General features: G+C 49.7%; 1 protein-coding gene across 2 annotated transcripts; it reads left to right on the forward strand.

Moving 5' to 3' along the window:
- The first annotated feature begins 373 nt into the window (after nt 1–373).
- On the forward strand, nt 374–21,818 carry LOC120909907 (oocyte zinc finger protein XlCOF7.1-like). Of its 2 annotated transcripts, none has more exons than XM_040321712.1 (8): nt 374–438; nt 6,747–6,894; nt 9,221–9,373; nt 13,236–13,359; nt 13,447–13,544; nt 13,636–13,744; nt 16,977–17,087; nt 20,771–21,818. In XM_040321712.1, exons 2-8 carry the CDS (start codon nt 6,817–6,819, stop codon nt 21,499–21,501), a joined length of 1,404 nt encoding a protein of 467 aa, XP_040177646.1. In that variant the 5' UTR covers nt 374–438; nt 6,747–6,816; the 3' UTR covers nt 21,502–21,818. The 2 variants fall into 2 exon arrangements, with proteins under 2 accessions (XP_040177646.1, XP_040177645.1); XM_040321711.1 differs by having other exon boundaries at nt 377–438; nt 6,702–6,894.
- Nucleotides 21,819–22,111: the final 293 nt, after the last annotated feature.

Raw genomic sequence — 22,111 nt, forward strand, 5'->3', positions numbered from 1 at the left:
ACTGAACAACTTCCTGTCGCCTCTCTATCATCACTTCCGCCCCGTGGCTCCCAATTCCAGCTGTATGCGTTCCAGGCTTCCTAGTGACGCCCCAGAGATCCCCAAATTTATTCCAGAGCCACCACTAGAGGACGAGCGTCCGACGTAAGCGAGGAGGAGGTGTCCTCAGTGCAAGAGGGGCGGCGGCCATTTTGTTATAGAGCGTGCAGTTCCTCCGTTAGCCTATTTATCAATTCGTTTTAGTATACCGGGGTTACTGCTGTAAAAATAAGACGACTTAATACGTTACGACGGGAAACTAAGTAGCATTAGCTTGAAATGGAATCAAAATATTGTCCATTGTGAGCTTCAGCGGCCATTTTGTTGTAGCCCAGGGGAGGAGCCTCACTCCTATTGGAATCCTGGTATCTATGGAGTGTGTATCCAATTAAGGAGGAGGTAATAATATCATCTTGTTATGGGAGAAGGGGGCCCTAGCACTGTCTGCGGGCTCATGTGTCCTCTATAGTCAGGGGTCAGCAGGCTTTGAAGTGTGGGGGTTAGTCTCCTCTGATGTTTTTGGGGTCTCTATAGTCAGGGATTGCCAAACTATGGCCCTCCAGCTGTTGCAAAACTACAGGTCCCATGAGGCATTGTAAAGCTCTGACATGACTAGGCATGATGGGAATTGTAGTTCCTGAACAACTGGAGGGCCATAGTTTAACCACCTCATGCCCGCCGTATAGCAGAATGACGGCCGGAAAGTGGTTGCATTATCCTGACGGGACAACATATGACATCCAGCAGGATAAGCCCCTCGCGCGTGCACCCCGGGCGATCGGTGGTGTGTCGATCCGATCATCCGACACACTGCATATCCAATCTAGGTAAAGAGCCTCTGAGGTAGGCTCTTTACCACGTGATCAGCTGTGTCCAATCACAGCTGATCACAGTGGTAACTGAGAAGTGACGTTTATCGTCTTTCCTCCGGCCGCGGGTAGAGGAGAGCCGATCGGCTGCTCTCCTGATAGGGGGGTCTGTGCTGATAATCAGCGCGTTGAATATCAGTGCAGAACCATCGACAATGCCCACCAGTGATGCCCACTTATATGCCAGTGCCACCTGTACCCACATTTTATGCCAGTCATTGCCTATAAAGGATCCCAATCAGTCCCCATCAGTAATGCCTGTCATTGACTCCTCGTCAGTGCCACCTATCTGTGCCCATAAGTATTTCCCATCAGTGCTGCATATTAGTGCCTCCTCATCTGTGCTGCTTCATCAACGCCGGCTCATCAGTGCCACCTATCTGTGCCCATCAATATTGCCCATCAGTGCTGCATATTAGTGCCTCCTCATCAGTGCTGCCTCATCAGTGCCCATCAGTGCTGCCTCATCAGTGGTGGCTCATCAGTGCCCATCAGTAGATATTTAGAAATTGGGGCGGCCGATATATGATGCCGACTTTTGTGGCTGATATTTTAGGCCGATTTAAAAAAAAAAACTCACCCACTCCACTCCTTCCTGCTTGCTCCTGTCACTCTAGAACACACTTGATGTCCTCAGTACAGATGGCACTGGTTACCACTGGCAGGTAGCACTGGTTTGGACCTGGCAGGTGGCACTGGTTTGGAACTGACAGATGACATTGGCAGGTGGCACTGATTGGCACTGGCAGCTGGCACTGATTGGCATTGGCAGCTGGCACTGGTTTGCAACTGACAGGTGGCACTGATTGGCACTATCAGGTGACACTGGTTTTGGATCTGACAGATGGCACTGATTGGCAGTGGCACTGGCAGTTGGAACTGGTTGGCACTGGCAGGTGGCACTGGCAGGTGGCACTGGTTGGCATTGGCAAGTGGCACTGGTTTGTAACTGACAGATGGCACTATTGGCACTGGTTTGGAACTGACAGATGGCAATATTGGCACTGGTTGATGGCACTGGCAGGTGGCACTGATTTGGCACTAGCAGGTGGCTCTGGTTTGGAACTGACAGATGGCACTGATTGGCAGTAATACTGGCGGTTGGAACTGGTTGGCACTGGCTGGTGGCACTGGCTTGGAACTAACAGATGGCACTATTGGCACTGACAGATGGCACTGATTGGCACTAGCAGGTGGCACTGGTTTTCAATTGGCAGTTGAAACTCGTTGGCACTGGCTTTCACTGGTTGGCATTGGAAGGTGGCACTGGCTGATGGCACTGATTGGAACTGGCTGGTGGCACTGTTAGGCAGTTATGGGTGGCACTGGTAGGCGGGGGGCACTGGCTGGTGGTGGCGGGGGGCACTGGCTGGCGGTGGCAGATGCCACTGGCTGGCGGTGGCGGGTGACACTGGTTGGCAGTGGCGGGTGACACTGGGTGGCACTGACAGATGGCACTGATTGATGGTGGCACTGACAGATGGCACTGGCTGGTGGTACTGGCTGATAGCTTTGCTGCCTGTGATCTCTCTCTCTCCTTGCAGAGTCACAGTGCACAGGAGTTAAGACAAAGGTAGCATTCTCCTTTAAATGTGCAGGATTTAAAGTGGAGGTTCACTCGAAAAGTTAATTTTTAACATTAGATTGAGGCTCATTTTGTCTAGGGGAATCGGGTGTTTTTTTTAAAATCTAAGCAGTACTTACCGTTTTAGAGAGCGATCTTCTCCGCCGCTTCCGGGTATGGGCTGCGGGACTGGGCGTTCCTATTTGATTGACAGGCTTCCGACGGGCTTCCGACGTCACATACATCGCGTCACGATTTTCCGAAAGAAGCCGAGCGTCGGTGCGCAGGCGCCGTATAGAGCCGCACCGACGTTCGGCTTCTTTCGGCTACTCGTGACGCGATAGATGCGACCGTCGGAAGCCTGTCGGAAGACTGTCAATCAAATAGAAACGCCCAGTCCCGTAGCCCATACCCGGAAGCGGCGGAGAAGATCTATCTCTAAAACGGTAAGTACTGCTTAGATTTTAAAAAAAAAATAACCGATTCCCCTAGACAAAACGAGCCTCAATCTAATGTTAAAAATTAACTTTTCGGGTGAACCTCCACTTTAAATCCTGCACATTTAAAGGAGAGCGCTACCTTTGTCTTAACTCCTGTGCACTGTGACTCTGCAAGGAGAGAGAGAGAGATCACAGGCAGCAAAGCTATCAGCCAGTACCACCAGCCAGTGCCATCTGTCAGTGCCACCATCAATTTTTTCGGGTGAACTCCCACTTTAACTACTGCCCCTATCTTCTCCCCACATTGCTCCTGTACAGGTAGCAGAAATTGTGGGTGAGGGAAGAGGGAGAGGAGTGGGGGGATTTGGGAGGTTTGTGCTAGGAGGGGGGATTTGATGGGGTTGTGCCAGGAGAGGGGCTTGGGGACTTGTGCTAGGAGAAGGAATTGGGGGGGGGGGAGGTTGTAGGCTATGCTAGAAGGGGGGCATTTGGTGGGAGATTTGTGCTAGAAGGGAGAATGAGGGGGGATTTGTGCTAAAAGGGTGAATTTTAGAACATCTGTGCTTAGAGCGGGTCTTTGGCTGGGTGGTGTTGGAGCAGGGTTGGGAGAAGTAATTGGGGAGGGGGGGGGTAGGTTGTGCTAAAAGGGGGGATTTGGGAGGTTTGTGCTGGAAGGGGGATTTGGGAGGTTTGTGCTGGAAGGGAGGATTTGGGAGGTTTGTGCTAGGAGGGGGGATTTGGGAGGTTTGTGCTGGAGGGGGGATTTGGGAGGTTTGTGCTGGAAGGGGGATTTGGGAGGTTTGTGCTGGAAGGGAGGATTTGGGAGGTTTGTGCTAGGAGGGGGGATTTGGGAGGTTTGTGCTGGAAGGGGGGATTTGGGAGGTTTGTGCTAGGAGGGGGGATTTGGGAGGTTTGTGCTAGAAGGGGGGATTTGGGAGGTTTGTGCTGGAAGGGGGATTTGGGAGGTTTGTGCTGGAAGGGGGGAGATGGGAGGTTTGTGCTAGAAGGGGGGAGATGGGAGGTTTGTGCTAGGAGGGGGGATTTGGGAGGTTTGTGCTGGAAGGGGGGATTTGGGAGGTTTGTGCTAGGAGGGGGGATTTGGGAGGTTTGTGCTGGAAGGGGGGATTTGGGAGGTTTGTGCTGGAAGGGGGGATTTGGGAGGTTTGTGCTAGGAGGGGGGATTTGGGAGGTTTGTGCTAGAAGGGGGGATTTGGGAGGTTTGTGCTAGGAGGGGGGATTTGGGAGGTTTGTGCTGGAAGGGGGGATTTGGGAGGTTTGTGCTAGGAGGGGGAAGATGGGAGGTTTGTGCTAGGAGGGGGGATTTGGGAGGTTTGTGCTAGAAGGGGGGATTTGGGAGGTTTGTGCTGGAAGAGGGATTTGGGAGGTTTGTGCTGGAAGGGGGGAGATGGGAGGTTTGTGCTAGGAGGGGGGATTTGGGAGGTTTGTGCTGGAAGGGGGGAGATGGGAGGTTTGTGCTAGGAGGGGGGATTTGGGAGGTTTGTGCTGGAAGGGGGGACTTGGGAGGTTTGTGCTGGAAGGGGGGATTTGGGAGGTTTGTGCTGGAAGGGGGATTTGGGAGGTTTGTGCTGGAAGGGGGGAGATGGGAGGTTTGTGCTAGGAGGGGGGATTTGGGAGGTTTGTGCTGGAAGGGGGGATTTGGGAGGTTTGTGCTAGGAGGGGGGATTTGGGAGGTTTGTGCTAGAAGGGGGAAGATGGGAGGTTTGTGCTAGGAGGGGGGATTTGGGAGGTTTGTGCTGGAAGGGGGGAGATGGGAGGTTTGTGCTAGGAGGGGGGATTTGGGAGGTTTGTGCTGGAAGGGGGGATTTGGGAGGTTTGTGCTAGGAGGGGGGATTTGGGAGGTTTGTGCTAGAAGGGGGAAGATGGGAGGTTTGTGCTAGGAGGGGGGATTTGGGAGGTTTGTGCTAGGAGGGGGGATTTGGGAGGTTTGTGCTGGAAGGGGGGATTTGGGAGGTTTGTGCTAGGAGGGGGGATTTGGGAGGTTTGTGCTAGAAGGGGGGAGATGGGAGGTTTGTGCTAGGAGGGGGGATTTGGGAGGTTTGTGCTAGGAGGGGGGATTTGGGAGGTTTGTGCTAGGAGGGGGGATTTGGGAGGTTTGTGCTAGAAGGGGGGATTTGGGAGGTTTGTGCTGGAAGGGGGATTTGGGAGGTTTGTGCTGGAAGGGGGGAGATGGGAGGTTTGTGCTAGGAGGGGGGATTTGGGAGGTTTGTGCTGGAAGGGGGGATTTGGGAGGTTTGTGCTAGAAGGGGGAAGATGGGAGGTTTGTGCTAGGAGGGGGGATTTGGGAGGTTTGTGCTGGAAGGGGGGAGATGGGAGGTTTGTGCTAGGAGGGGGGATTTGGGAGGTTTGTGCTAGAAGGGGGGATTTGGGAGGTTTGTGCTAGGAGGGGGGATTTGATGGGGTTGTGCCAGAAGAGGGGATTGGGGCGGTTTGAGGGGGGTTTGTGCTAGAAGTCGGAGTTCGGAAGCAGGGGGATTTGTGCTAGGAGAAGGAATTGGGGGGGGGGGGGTAGATTATGCTAGAAGGGGGGGGGATTTGGTGGGAGATTTGTGCTACAAAGAAAAATGAGGGGGGATTTGTGCTAAAAGGGGGAATTTTAGAACTTGTTCACGCCAGGTGCAGTGGGGTAATGTGCAAAATCGCACGTTTTCCTGTGCCGCACACAAATGTGCTGCCTTTTGCAGTTGCATGTGGGTACCAATATTTTTTAATGACGCCCCCACCCATCTAGAAAATGCGTGCATGTTTGTGCTCATTAAAAAATGCAACAAAGCGTGTGCTTGGACACACCTCCTGGTGTAAACACGCCCTCAGACTGGTGGGCTCTGGGACTGCGCAAGGTTCTAAAAGGTGCCTTGACTGAAAAGAGTTTAAAAAACACTTTGTTAGGTGGCCTGGTGGTGGGTCTGAACACCAAGCTGACATATCCGTAAAGCACCGAATAAAGGTAGATGTGAGCCACTGGACTTCAATCTTTTTATTCATTCAATTGGTTGGGTTTAGACAAGGAGAGCACTAGACAATCATCTTAGGAGTCCATAATCATTTATTGCTGATAAAAATGGGACAGCAGGTAGGTAAAAAATAAAATAAATAAATAATATTAATTATAATAATATAATAATAATAGAGGGGTAGCTGACTGATGGGGGCAGTAGCTGACTGAGAGGGGTAGCTGACTGAGAGGGGTAGCTGACAGATGGGGGGGAGTAGCTGACTGAGAGGGGTAGCTGACTGAGAGGGATAGCTGACAGATGGGGGGGAGTAGCTGACTGAGAGGGGTAGCTGACTGAGAGGGGTAGCTGACAGATGGGGGGAGTAGCTGACTGAGAGGGGTAGCTGACAGATGGGGGGGAGTAGCTGACTGAGAGGGGTAGCTGACTGAGAGGGGTAGCTGACAGATGGGGGGGAGTAGCTGACTGAGAGGGGTAGCTGACTGAGAGGGGTAGCTGACAGATGGGGGGAGTAGCTGACTGAGAGGGGTAGCTGACAGAGGGAGGGGAGTAGCTGACAGAAGAACAGGTGAGGATTTCTCAGAAGAAATAAGGACATTTAAAAGCAAAATGTAAGGATGAGGTAAGTGAAGGAGGACTGCACTAAGGTAAAGGAAGCTATTTAGGGAAAAAAATGTTTTCCTTTACAGCCCCTATAAGGCTTTCCCAAGACTCAACCAAAGAAAACCAATCTAGACAATGTAGTTGCCAACGTTTCTGTTTCTCTTAATCTTACTCTGTCTACCCATAATAATTATAATAATTTTATATTCTACAGTAAAGACATCTGAGTCGAATTCCAGGCTTTCATTTCCATGTACAGCCAGTGTGACCTAACAGAAGCTAAATACAGTTTATGAGGAAACACCTGTAAGAAGGTCAACTGACTGAGGATGGAGACGGACCGGAGTCACATGACCAAGAGGATATTAAATCTCACCCTGGAGATCATCCATCTACTAACCGGAGAGGTGAGGAGGATTCTGGGAGGTCACATGACATCACTCTTATCTCTATTAATAAAACACAGACCTGACCGGAGAGGTGAGGAGGATTCTGGGAGGTCACATGACATCACTCTTATCTCTATTAATAAAACACAGAGCTGACCGGAGAGGTGAGGAGGATTCTGGGAGGTCACATGACATCACTCCTATCTCTATTAACCACTTACAGACTGCCGCATGTACTTATACTGTGGCAGGGCTGCCCTTAAAGGGGTTGGAAAGCTTTCTGTTTTTTTTCACCTTAATGCATGCTCTCCCCCGACTCCCGTGCGCGTGCCCGGCGGGCGCGATCGCCGCCGGGCACACGCGATTGCTCGTTACAGAGCGGGGACCGGGAGCTGTGTGTGTAAACACACAGCTCCCGGTCCTGTCAGGGAGAGAAATGCTCCAATGTATGAACAGAAGATCAGTCATTTCCCCTAGTGAGGCCACCCCCCCCCCCCCACAGTTAGAACACACACAGGGAACATACTTAACCCCTTCCCCGCCCCCTAGTGTTAACCCCTTCACTGCCAGTGGCATTTTTATAGTAATCCAATGCATTTTTATAGCACTGATCGCTATAAAAATGCCAATGGTCCCAAAAATGTGTCAAAAGTGTCCGAAGTGTCCGCCATAATGTCGCAGTACCAAAAAAAAAAACGCTGATCGCCGCCATTACTAGTAAAAAAAAATATTAATAAAAATGCCATAAAAATACCCCCTATTTTGTAAACGCTATAGCTTTTGCGCAAACCAATCAATAAACGCTTATTGCGATTTTTTTTTTATGAAAAAAAAGGTAGAAGAATACGTATTGGCCTAAACTGAGGAAATTTTTTTTATATATATTTTTGGGGGATATTTATTATAGAAAAAAGTAAAAAATATTATTTTTTTTCAAAATTGTTTATAGCGCAAAAACTAAAAAACCGCAGTGCAACGGAGTGCCGAATCGCAAAAAGTGCTCTGGTCTTTGACCAGCAATATGGTCCGGGGGTTAAGTGGTTAAAGGGAAGTTCAATACCAGTCGTGTTAGTAGCAGTTTGGTGAGAGACGATTCGCACTTTTCAGCCTTGTGCTTTTCAGTCCGTTACAGCGTGACGAATGTGCTATCTCCATTACGAACGCTAGTTTTACCAGAACGAGCGCTCCCGTCTCGTACTTGATTCAGAGCACGCGAGGAATTTTGGGCGTCGGAATTGGCTACACACGATCGGAATTTCCGACGTGTCAACTTTTGATGTCGGAAAATTTGAGAACCAGCTCTCAAATTTTTGTTGTCGGAAATTCCGAATGTCCGATGGAGCCTACACACGGTCGGATTTTCCGACTATGTGCATTAGAGCAGGGCTCGACAAATTCCGGTCGCCAGGTCACCATGGCGACTAGAAATAGCGTCCTGGCGACTTGGCTTGGAAGGTGGGCAAAATTTTTTTTTTTTGTGAGCTGGCGCCATCTGGTGGTGAGCCGTTGGTATTACAAGTTTTTACCACCAGATGTGAGCTGGCGCCATCTGGTGGTGGCCGTTGGTATTACAAGTTAAGCATTACAAGTTAAACAGCAATTCTAATGTCATTTTTCACTATTTTCACTGCCATCTTCTTCCCTCTAATTAGAACCCCCAAACATTGTATATATTTTTTATCCTAACACCCTAGAGAATAAAATGGCGATCGTTGCAATACTTTCTGTCACGCCGTATTTGCGCAGCGGTCTTACAAGCGCACTTTTTGGGGAAAAAAATTACACTTTTTTTTATTAAAAAATAAGACAACAGTAAAGTTATCCCCATTTTTTTTAATATTATGAAAGATAATGTTACGCCGAGTAAATTGATACCCAACATGTCACGCTTCAAAATGACGTCCGCCTGTGGAATGCCGACAAACTTTTACCCTTTAAAATCTCCATAGGCGACGTTTAAAAAATTCTACAGGTTGCATGTTTTGAGTTACAGAGGAGGTCTAGGGCTAGAATTATTGCTCTCGCTCTACCAATCGCGGCGATACCTCACATGTGTGGTTTGAACACCGTTTACATATGCGGGCGCTGCTCACGTATGTGTTCGCTCCTGCGTGCAAGCTCGTCGGGACGGGGCGCGTTTTCTGGCTCCTAACTTTTTTAGCTGGCTCCTAGATTCCAAGCAAATTTGTCAAACCCTGCATTAGAGTAGCGCAGTGCTGAACAGCAATAAATACCCGGGTCATGAAGGGGGTAGAACCTTCCAGAAGTCAAGTGGTTAATGCATTGAGAATGTTTACTCCAGTTTGGGTGGTGGTAATATTCTGTATTTTTGTTTTCAATATAGAATTATGTGGCATTCAAATTTTCTGATGGCTTGGTGGCATCGAACTTGATGAAGTCCCAACACACTACTGTGCAGCCTCCATCTCACTCCCTGAGAAAGAACAAGAAGGTTCAAGAAGTCACCAGTGAGATCATAGAGCTGCTGACAGGAGAGGTGAGCGGTGCCGGGAATTCTGGGACATTATCCAGTAACAGACAAGGGATGGTGACCAGTGGCGGTGCGTCCATATGTGGGCGCAGGAGCGCCGCCCCCTCTCTCCTGCAACCGACGCTCAATAGATATATTCATGCATTGCATGAATATATCTATTGTTGCCGCTGTCGCTCACTATTCAGGTGTCCGGCCCCCTGTTGAGCGCCGGCCATCTGAATTACAGCGGTGGGTGTGTTTTGGAAGTGCCTGATTAGAGCCATCGGCTCTAATATGCTTCCTGATTAGAGCCTGTGGGCTGTAATCGGCTCCCAAATGGTTAAACAGATGGCGCACGTGCGTTCCCTGTTTAAACCATGCTGTGTTAGGGAATCGCTTCCACTGACCGGCCTCTCAGCCAATCAGGTGCACCGGGTCTGGTTACCGGTCACCTGATAGGCTGAAGCGACATCGAGGACTCGGAGGGAGCATGGAGGAGGACGACGCTGACCAGAGAAAGGTAAGTGCCAGGCAGGGGGGACAAACTGGCATCATTTGGGGGGAAACTGGCTGCATTGTGGGGGGGGGGGGAACTGGCTGCATTTGGGGGGGGGGGGACTGGCTGCATTTGGGGGGGGGGGGGGACTGGCTGCATTTGGGGGGGGGGGGGGACTGGCTGCATTTGGGGGGGAAACTGGCTGCATTTGGGGGGAAACTGGCTGCATTTGGGGGGGAAACTGGCTGCATTTGGGGGGGGGGACTGGCTGCATTTGGGGGGGAAACTGGCTGCATTTGGGGGGAAACTGGCTGCATTTGGGGGGGAAACTGGCTGCATTTGGGGGTAAACTGGCTGCATTTGAGGGGAAACTGGCTGTATTTGGGGGGGAAACTGGCTGCATTTGAGGGGAAACTGGCTGCATTTGAGGGGAAACTGGCTGCATTTGGGGGGGGAAACTGGCTGTATTTGGGGGGAAACGCTGCATTTGAGGGGAAACTGGCTGCATTTGGGGGGGGGAAACTGGCTGCATTTGGGGGGGGGAAACTGGCTGCATTTGGGGGGGGAACTGGCTGCATTTGGGGGGGAACTGGCTGCATTTGGGGGGAAACTGGCTGCATTGGGGGGAAACTGGCTGCATTTGGGGGGAAACTGGCTGCATTTGGAGGGGAAAACTGGCTGCATTTGGGGGGAAACTGGCTGCATTTGAGGGTAAACTGGCTGTATTTGGGGGGGAAACTGGCTGCATTTGAGGGGAAACTGGCTGCATTTGGGGGGAAACTGGCTGCATTTGGGGGGGGGGGGGGACTGGCTGCATTTGGGGGGGGGGAAACTGGCTGCATTTGAGGGGAAACTGGCTGCATTGGGGGGGGGGAAACTGGCTGCATTTGGGGGGGGGGGGAAACTGGCTGCATTTTGGGGGGAAACTGGCTGCATTTGGGGGGGGGAACTGGCTGCATTTGGGGGGGGGGAAACTGGCTGCATTTGGGGGGGGGAAACTGGCTGCATTTGGGGGGGGGAAACTGGCTGCATTTGGGGGGGGGAACTGGCTGCATTTGGGGGGGGGAACTGGCTGCATTTGGGGGGGGGGAACTGGCTGCATTTGGGGGGGAAACTGGCTGCATTTGGAGGGGAAACTGGCTGCATTTGGAGGGGAAACTGGCTGCATTTGGGGGGCAAACTGGTTGCATTTGGGGGGGGGACTGGCTGCATTTGAGGAGAAACTGGCTGCATTTGGGGGGGAAACTGGCTGCATTTGGGGGGGAAACTGGCTGCATTTGGGGGGGAACTGGCTGCATTTGGGGGGAACTAGCTGCATTTGGGGGGAACTAGCTGCATTTGAGGGAAAACTGGCTGCATTTGGGGGGAACTGGCTGCATTCGGGGGGAAACTGGCTGCATTTGGGGGGGAACTGGCTGCATTTGGGGGGGAACTGGCTGCATTTGGGGGGAACTGGCGGCTTTTGGGGGGGAAACTGACTGCATTTGGGGGGAAAACTGGCTGCATTTGGGGGGGAAACTGGCTGCATTTGGGGGGGGAAACTGGCTGCATTTGGGGGGGAAACTGGCTGCATTTGGGGGGAAACTGGCTGCATTTGAGGGGAAACTGGCTGCATTTGAGGGGAAACTGGCTGCATTTGGGGGGGAAACTGGCTGCATTTGGGGGGAAACTGGCTGCATTTGAGGGGAAACTGGCTGCATTTAGGGGGGAAACTGGCTGCATTTAGGGGGGAAACTGGCTGCATTTAGGGGGGAAACTGGCTGCATTTAGGGGGGAAACTGGCTGCATTTAGGGGGGAAACTGGCTGCATTTGGGGGGAAACTGGCTGCATTTGGGGGGGAAACTGGCTGCATTTGGGGGGGGAAACTGGCTGCATTTGGGGGGAAACTGGCTGCATTTGAGGGGAAACTGGCTGCATTTGAGGAGAAACTGGCTGCATTTGGGTGGAAACTGGCTGCATTTGAGGGGAAACTGCCTGCATTTGGGTGGAAACTGGCTGCATTTGAGGGGAAACTGCCTGCATTTGAGGGGAAACTGGCTGCATTTTGGGGGGATACTGGCTGCATTTGGGGGGAAACTGGCTGCATTTGGGGGGAAACTGGCTGCATTGGGGGGGGGGACTGGCTGCATTTGGGGGGAAACTGGCTGCATTTGAGGGGAAACTGGCTGCATTTGAGGGGAAACTGGCTGCATTGGGGGGGAAACTGGCTGCATTGGGGGGGAAACTGGCTGCATTTGGGGGAAAACTGGCTGCATTTGGGGGGAAAACTGTCTGCATTTGGGGGGAAACTGGCTGCATTTGGGGGGAAACTGGCTGCATTGGGGGGGGACTGGCTGCATTTGAGGGACAACTGGCTGCATTTGGGGGGAAACTGGCTGCATTTGGGGGGGGGGGGAACTGGCTGCATTTGGGGGGGGGAACTGGCTGCATTTGGGGGGGAAACTGGCTGCATTTGGGGGGATACTGGCTGCATTTGAGGAGAAACTGGCTGCATTTGGGGGGAATACTGGCTGCATTTGGGGGGGAAACTGGTTGCATTTGGGGGGAAACTGGCTGCATTTGGGGGAGAAACTGGCTGCATTTGGGGGGATACTGGCTGCATTTGAGGAGAAACTGGCTGCATTTGGGGGGAATACTGGCTGCATTTGGGGGGGAAACTGGTTGCATTTGGGGGGAAACTGGCTGCATTTGGGGGAGAAACTGGCTGCATTTGAGGGGAAACTGGCTGCATTTGGGGGGAAACTGGCTGCATTTGGGGGGAAAACTGTCTGCATTTGGGGGGAAACTGGCTGCATTTGGGGGGAAACTGGCTGCATTGGGGGGGGGACTGGCTGCATTTGAGGGACAACTGGCTGCATTTGGGGGGAAACTGGCTGCATTTGGGGGGGGGGGACTGGCTGCATTTGGGGGGGGGAACTGGCTGCATTTGGGGGGGAAACTGGCTGCATTTGGGGGGATACTGGCTGCATTTGAGGAGAAACTGGCTGCATTTGGGGGGAATACTGGCTGCATTTGGGGGGGAAACTGGTTGCATTTGGGGGGAAACTGGCTGCATTTGGGGGAGAAACTGGCTGCATTTGAGGGGAAACTGGCTGCATTTGGGGGGAAACTGGCTGCATTTGAAGGGAAACTGGCTGCATTTAAGGGGGCAAACTGGCTGCATTTGAGGGGAAACTGGCTGCATTTGGGGGGAAACTGGCTGTATTTGAAGGGAAACTGGCTGCATTTAAGGGGGCAAACTGGCGGCGTTTGATGAGCACTGTGGCTGCTTTTAATGGGCACAGTGGCGGCAATTGATGTTTTTTTTGTTTTTTTAGTTTGTTTGCACCCCCCAAAAAAATTTGAGCACCAGCCCCCACTAATGGTGACGGTATCATTGTGTGTGTCAGGTTCCTATAAGGTGCCAGGATGGCTCTTTCTATTTCTCCATGGAGGAGTGGGAGTATCTAGAAGGACACAAGGATCTCTCTGAGAATGATATGATGGAGAACCAGCCACCCCTCACATCACCAGGTAAGAGAAGACTGTCTATTAAGGATACACATCCTCTGATATAAAGACATAGAAACAATGTATTCAGTCAGTGTGTGTTTCCTACAGATGGATCCAGTAATGGGAACCCACCAGAGAGATGTCCCCGTCCTCTGTATTCCCGGGACTCCACACAGGAACATCACAAGTTCCCGCAGAACTATCAGGTAGATGAATTTTAATTGGAGAAAATGTAGTTGGTGTCTAAACTCAGCCCAGGAATCTGGATGGCATTCTTTTTTTTTGTTGGTTATGTAGGAAGGATGCCTAACTGAATATAAAACTCAAGATGTAGATGAAGATGTGATCTATGTGAAGGGCGATGAGCCATGTAAGGAGGAGGAGATCCCTCCAGAGATCAACCCAGGTGAGTAATAAGAGTCCCAGATCCTCCTTGTTCAGTCACTACAACAATCTCTTAATTTTTAAAGGCACCCCAAACAAAAAAAAAGCCTGCAAAAACGCACTGTGCCAAAAAAGACAAATAATCTACTTTGAAGCCAAACGCGTTGCGTCCCTCAGGTTTGAATGCAATCTCAATCCAGAGAAGAGTCCCAGATCCTCCTTGTTCAGTCACTACAACAATCTCTTATATTTTAAAGGAACCCCAAACAAAAAAAAAGCCTGCAAAAACGCACTTGACTCGGTGCCAAAGAAAGACAAATAAGCTACTTTGGTGCCAAACGCGTTGCGTCCCTCAGATGTGAATGCAGTCTCAATCCAGAGAAGAGTCCCAGATTCTCCTTGTTCAGTCACTACAACAATCTCTTCTTCTCCCCCCTCCTCTGTCAGCAGACCAGCATCTCTCAACCAGGGTGCCGCATAGCACAGGACCCATTTTGACCTGGATCAGCGTCACGAGTTAGAATTATTAAATGTTTGTTAGATCGCCAACCACAGGATGGACTGTGGGTGTCTAGAGTAGCGCAGTGCCACGTGCCAGCAGATGTTGAAGATACAAAGAAATGGACTTTATAGGCACCAATAATAAAAATACAAGTAGAATTGCGCAATGCACGTCGGGAAATTTTAGGGACGGCGCATGCGCAGTACGTTTGGCGCGGGAACGCGCCTAATTTAAATGATCCACGCCCCTTAACCCGGATCATTTGAATTAGGCGGGCTTGCGCCCGGTGGATTTACGATACGCCGCCGCAACTTTACAGGCAAGTGCTTTGTGAATCAAGCACTTGCCCGTAAAACTTGCGGTGGTGTAACGTAAATGTGATACGTTACGCCGCCGCGATTCTACCTGAATCTGGCCCACAGTACATAAAATCAAATACATTTAAAAAGAAAACTACAGTAACAACTGCAGTAACCAAAAATGATCCAATAGGAATCCAAGAAGGGTTAACACATCTTTAACCACTTAAGACCCGGACCTTTAGGCAGCTAAAGGACCCGGACAGGTTTTGCGATTCGGCGATGCGTCGCTTTGACTGCCAATTGCGCGGTCGTGCGACGTGGCTCCCAAACAAAATTGGCGTCCTTTTTTTCCCCACAAATAGAGCTTTCTTTTGGTGGTATTTGATCACCTCTGCGGTTTTTATTTTTTGTGCTAAAAACAAAAATAGAGCGACAATTTTGAAAAAAATGCAATATTTTTTACTTTTTTCTATAATAAATATCCCCCAAAAATATATAAAACATTATTTTTTTTCCTCAGTTTAGACCGATGCGTATTCTTCTACCTACTTTTGGTAAAAAAAAATCGCAATAAGCGTTTATCGATTGGTTTGCGCAAAATTTATAGCGTTTACAAAATAGGGGATAGTTTTATTGCATTTTTATTAATTATTTTTTTTTTTACTACTAATTGGCGGCGATCAGCGATTTTTTTCGTGACCGCGACATTATGGCGGACACTTCGGACAATTTTGAAACATTTTTGGGACCATTGTCATTTTCACATTGTTTTCACGGCTGGGCACTTAAAGAGGACGTACCTGTACGTGCTTGTGCCCAGCCGTGCCACTCTGAACTCTGGTGTGATGGGGGCTTTCATGTATAGAGGGGCTTCTGACGTATAGAGGGGACTATTTGTTTTTTTGGAGAACTCTGATGTGATGGGGGTTTTCATGTATAGAGGGACCTCTGGTGTATAGAGGGGAGTGTTTGGTGTTGGGAGAACTCTGATGTATTGGGGGTACCTATGTAGAGTGAGCCTCTGATGTAAATGGGCAACTCTAATGGGATTGAGCGTTCATGTATAGAGGGACCTCTGATGTTTAGAGGGGACTATTTAGTTTTTGCAGAATTTTGATGTGATGGGGTTTTCATGTATAGAGGGACCTCTGGTGTATAGAGGGGAGTGTTTGGTGTTGGGAGAACTCTGATGTATTGGGGGTACCTATGTAGAGTGAGCCTCTGATGTAAATGGGCAACTCTAATGGGATTGAGCGTTCATGTATAGAGGGGACTCTTTGTGTTGGGAGAACGCTGTGATGGGGACTTTCATGTAATAAAAGAGCCTCTGATGTATTGAGGGGACTGTTTGGTGTTGGGAGAACTCTTATGTGATTGGGGCTTTCAAGTATAGAGGGGCCTCTGATGTGATGGGGGCCTGTGACATGAAGGAGCACCTCTGATGTGAAGAGCGAACCTTTCATTATGTAATGGGGGAACCTCCAGGGATGGACTGGCCATTGGGACTACAGGGAGTTTCCCGGTGGGCCGGCTTCAGTGACAGCGGTCCGCTGCCCCCCTCCGCACCTCTGTCTCTCCCTTACCGCAGCGCTCACCTGAGGGGGACAAAGAAGCAGGGTGAGGACCAGAGGAGCAGGGACGACGGCAGAGGAGCATGGGGGAGGGGACAGACAGCTGACTCAACAGCTATGGCCTGGGAGTTTCTCACTTCTGCCTAATCTTGTGCCATAAGGGGGAGGCACCAAACTGATTCTTTGCCCCGGGTGAAATAATGTCTAGCTTTCCCACTGGTACTGCCTATAAGAGTACCAGTACCAGCCGTTCTACTCTAATAAAGTAGAACGGTTAGTGGCTAAGGAAGGGAGAGAGGGGGCTTGGGTGGATGTGGGGGGGGGGGTGTGGGAGTTTTCCGGCCGCCATGGGAGAGACCTGTCAATGTGGGCCAGTCCAGGGCCAAATTTTTGTCCCAGTCCAGCCCTGGGAACCTCTGATATGAAGAGGGGACCTCTGATGTGACGGGGCAACCTTTGATGTGAAGTTAAGTTCATCAAGACTGTTATGTGGATTGTCCCAGGCTCTGTTTTCCCATTGATAAGGAACATGACTCCGCCTCTCCTTCTTACATCATATCATTGTGTGTGACCAGTCTCCTGCCACACACACTCTGAGATCTCTCATACATATCGGGTCACTCGTATATACTGTAGAAACAATAGCCTTTTTATTACATGCATTGCCACCTTAAGGATAAGCTTTAACATCAGATACCATACCAAGATGGCCGACTTCCGGTTCCACCTATGTTTTGTTATCCAAACATTACTTTTTCATAGGGTGCCATCATGTTATTGTGTGTGACCAGTCTCCCCCAATACACTCTCTGGGGTCTCACATACATCTCAGTACAGGGGGCTTCACTCATTTATATATCCAAATAACTTCATTCACAGACCCCGGAGACACCAGAGGAACTCAGAAAGATGTCAAAGTTGAGGAGGAGGAAGGAGGCATAGATTTTGTCAAAATCGAAGAAGAGGAAATCCCTATTGTGATTGGTGCAGGTGAGAAAAATCTTTACATATTGTTCTTAGGCTGTAAAAAAATGGTGGTAATTTTTTTTGTATATTAATTAAGCAGATTCAGCTTAAGCCTTCGTGAATGTACACAAGTACACTGAAAATAAATTAAGTTTAATCATCTTAGTAATTATGGTGGGATTCAGTGGACGATCCAATCCAATGGAAGAGCCATGCCATGCCCCAATATTATTTATGCCAGGGATACCAACTACAGGGATGGCCAGATCTATGTGGCAATGGTCAGTGCTCAGACCATACGCCGCACACTGCATTAAATTGGTCTACATGTCTGTCGTCCCAGAAGGAAGCCTCTTCTAAAGATGATGCACAAGAAAGCCCCAAATAGTTTTCTGAAGACAAGCAGACTAAGGACATGGATTACTGGAACCATGTCCTGTGGACTGATTAGACCAAGATAAACTTATTTGGTTCAGATGGTGTCAGGCGTGTGTGGCGGAAACCAGGTGAGGAGTACAAAGACAAAATGGGGTGGATTCAGTAACGACTTGCGCCCTCTTACGGAGGCGCAGTGTACCGTTTTAACGCTGCGCCTCCGTAATTTACGTGCGCTACGCTTCATTCATGAAGCAGTAGCTACGTAATTTGCGCGGGCGCTCCTTAAAAATGCCCGGCGTAAGGGCGCGTAATTTAAATGATCCCATAGGGGGCGTGGATCATTTAAATTAGGCGCGTTCCCGCGCCGAACGTAGTGCGCATGCTCCGTCGGGAAACTTTCCTGATGTGCATTGCGGCAAATGACGTCGCAAGGACGTCATTTGCTTCAACGTGAACGTAAATGGCGTCCAGCGCCATTCACGATTCACTTACGCAAATTACGTAATTTTCAAACATCGCGACGCGGGAACGATGGGTATACTTAGCATTGGCTGCCCCTGCTAATAGCCTTACGCGGAACCCGACGAACGTAAACGACGTAAACTGCGTACGTAGGGCGCGCGTACGGTTGTGAATCGGCGTTAGTATGCAATTTGCATACTCTACGCTGACCACTACGGGAACGCCACCTAGCGGCCATCGTAAGAATGCAGCCTACGAAACGACGGCATTAGAGCCTTATGCCAGTCATATCTTAGGCTGCAGTCGGCGTATCGAGGTTCCTGAATCAGGAGCAGTCGATACGCCGGCGCAACTAAGCAATTGCGCTGCGTATCTATGGATACGCAGACGCAATTGCTTGTTGAATCTACCCCAGTGTGTCTTGCCTACAGTCAAACATGGTGGTGGGAGTGTCATGGTCTGGGGCTGCATGAGTGCTGCCGACACTGGGGCGCTACAGATCATTGAGGGAACCATGAATGCCAACATGTACTGTGACATACTGAAGCAGAGCATGATCCCCTCCCTTCAGAGACTGGGCCGCAGGGCAGTATTCCAACATGATAACGGCCCCAAACACACCTCCAAGATGACCACTGCCTTGCTAAAGAAGTTGGCGGTAAAGGTGATGGACTGGCCAAGCATGTCTCCATCACAGAGATCCACAGGGGATGTGCAGGCAGCTAATGCATGGGAGAACGTCTATTGATGCCCTCCCGGCAATTAAGGCCCACGCTGTAGCCGACAAGATACCCAGCAAACAAGAAAATACAAGTGAACCATAACTAACTGACAAAAATACCTAACCAGCAACCTAACAGCCTAACTAGCATTTACCGTAACGGCTAACATTAAGCGTAGCATTAACCGTAACAGATTAACTAGCATTAACCGTAACAGCCTAACTAGGATTTAACTATATACAATATATACAAAAAGTGGAACACAGAAAAACAGGGTAATACCAGAGCTGCAAGGAATAGGAGACTGGAATCAGGATCAAGGGGAGCAGAAATGATGTAGCTGATCAGACAGAATTCAGGTTCAGGCTAAGGCCCCTTTCACACGGGGCGGATCAGTAATTATCCGCCCCGTGAACCTCTGCTTGCTCAGCGGGGATCGCTCCGTTGATCCCTGCTGAGCCAGCGCATGACAGGGCGGTCCCCGCACACTGTGCAGGGACCACCCTGTCTTTTCTCCACTCTCCCCTATGGGGGGATCGGATGAACACGGACCGCCTGTCTGTGTTCATCCGATCCGCCAGACAGATGGAAAAGTAGGTTTTTCCTCCGTCACACTTTGGCGGATCGGATTGGGTCGGATGTCAGCGGGCATGTCACCGCTGACATCCGCGGCTCCATAGAGGAGCATGGAGCGCCCGTTCAGGTCCGCCTAAAAAACTGGCAGGCGGATCTGAACGGGCCGCCCGTGTGAAAGAGCCCTTAAATAGCATTAAGGACAAAACACTGAAGCATGAGGAAACAGTGGAGTAGGAACTAAATACCCTCCCAGTAGCCAGCATCAGGTGTAGACTGATTACTGAGATTTGCCAGCTACTGTGAGACACCCACTAGTGGACACCAGAACTACAACCTTCTGCTCCGTGAACCACAGTGTCACCAGCAGGTGATCAAGGTCCTGATACTTTAAATAACCCGTAGAACTCATTTGCATAGGAGCTTAGCCCCATGAAGTGAGCAGAGCTCTTTGTTATTATGCCAAGCTGCATACAGGTAGCCCATATAAATTGAACATAACACACTGACTGTACAGACTCTCCTGCACATCTGAGTTTGATGGGTACGCAGGGATGGGTACACCAACTTCAATGCAGAGCCTGTTTGTCTGGGTTCATGGACCAGTCCCTGCTTACCTGTCAATCTCATTTGTATAGGTCCTCACCTGTACAGCCAATTCATACCTATTCACTCTATATGGGCTGCCTGCATACATTTCAGAGGTAGTAAAACATAAGTAACAGAAACAGCGCTGCATGCTGCAAAGGGTTGAGTGCCTATGTGAATGAGCCTATAGTGTTTTGTCCATCCTTTACTATTAGGTAGATTCAGGTAGAGAAGCCTATAGTTACAGCGGCGTAGCTTAGCGTGTTTAGGCTATGCCGCCGTAAGTTAGCTACATGATTCTCAATGTACTTGCCTGCTAATATACGGCGGTGTAGCCTAAAGCGGGCGGGCGTAAGGGCGCCGAATTCAAATGTGTTGGAGGGGGGCGTGTTTTATGGTAATGAGGCTTGACCTCCCGTTTTTTACGTATTTTCTTTAATGCGCATGCACCGGGCGTCTACATTTCCCAGTGTGCATTGCGGCTAAGTACGCCGCAAGGGCCTAATGTTTTCGACGTGGACGTAAACTACGTAAATCCCGATTCGCGGACGACTTACGCAAACGACGTAAAAAAATTGAATCTCGCGGCGGGAACGGCGGCCATACTTTAACATTGTTATTCCACCTAATAGGTGGAATAACTTTAGGCCTGCTAATGCCTTACGGAAACGGCGTAAAACTACTGCGGCGGCCAGGCGTACGTTCGTGAATCGGCGTATCAACTCATTTACATATTCTACGCCGACCGCAATGGAAGCGCCACCTAGCGGCCATCCGAAATATTGCAATCTAAGATAGGACGGCGCAAGCCGTCGCATCTTAGATATGTTTAAGCGTATCTCTTTGAGCATACACTTAAACATAGGTCGGCGTAGATTCTGAGTTAGGTCGGCTTATCTACTGATAAGCCGGCCTAACTCTTTCTGAATCTACCTATATATGTTTAATATTTATTTATTTTAAATCATACACCTTTACTTCCAGGACAACAAGATCAAGTGAATAATACAGAGAAACATCAAATGATCTCTCCAGAAATGGTAAATGACGTTACGTACGACTCCTCAGAAGAAAATCCCATTATTGCAAACCGCCATTCAATACCTTACAGTGCAGATTTGTCATCCGATCCCAATGCATATAGGAGGAGTTTTTCTGATCATTTGCCCTCCATCGCCCATCATCTAGATCATAGAGCGGGTGAACAATTTCTGTGTTCCATAGACGGTAATTATTTTACCCAGAGGGCAGGATCTATGTCTCATCAGATGCCCCACACGGCGGAGAAGCCATATTCATGTTCTGTATGTGGGAAACGTTTTACCCAGGTAGGATATCTTCCCTTACACGAGAGAACGCACACGGGGGTGAAGCCATATTCGTGTTCTGAATGCGGGAAGAGTTTTTCTTTTAATTCGACTCTTAACAGACACAAGATAGTCCACACAGGCGAGAAGCCATTCTCGTGTTCTGAATGCGGAAGATGTTTTTCTCTTAATTCGACTCTCATTAAACACCAGAGAACCCATACTGGGGAGAAACCATTTTCATGTATGGAGTGTGGGAAATGTTTTACCCGGAGGGACCATCTTATGATACACCAGAGGACTCACACGGGGGTCAAGCCGTACTCGTGTTTGGTATGCGGGAAGAGTTTTACCCGGAAGGCCAGTCTTCTCGAACATCAGAGGACTCACATGGGAGAGAAGCCATAACGGCGTTCAAAGTGTGGGAAAGTGCTTACTGAAAGAGAGCGGCTTGTTGCACATCAAATCATTTACATAAATGGTCATCCGGTTTTCACTTTGCGGAATTGGACAATTTTAAATTACACCAAGTAATTGACACTGGTGGTAATCACGCATTTACATTGCGCTTGCTTTTTAGCAGTGTTACCTTGGAGACCAAGCTAAACCAGCACCACATTATTTCTTGCCTAATTGGCCATGCAAATTACAGCATTATGGGCCAGATTCTCAGAGCAAGTACGCCGGCGTATCTACTGATACGCCGGCGTACTTTCAAATTTGCCGCGTCGTATCTTTAGTTTGAATCCTCAAACAAAGATACGACGGCTTCTGGCTTCGATCCGACAGGCATCCGGCTTCGTACGCCTTCGGATCGTAGGTGCAATACTTTGGCGCCCGCTGGGTGGAGTTTGCGTTGTTTTCCGCGTCGGGTATGCTAATTAGCTTTTTCCGTCAATCCACGAAGGTACGCGCGGCGGTCGCATTCTCTTACGTCATCGCTAGTCGGCTTTTCCCGGCGTATAGTTAAAGCTGCTGTTTTGTGGCGTATAGATAGACTTGCCATGTTAATACTTTA

Source organism: Rana temporaria, chromosome 8, assembly GCF_905171775.1.
Source record: "Rana temporaria chromosome 8, aRanTem1.1, whole genome shotgun sequence".
NCBI lineage: Eukaryota > Metazoa > Chordata > Amphibia > Anura > Ranidae > Rana > Rana temporaria.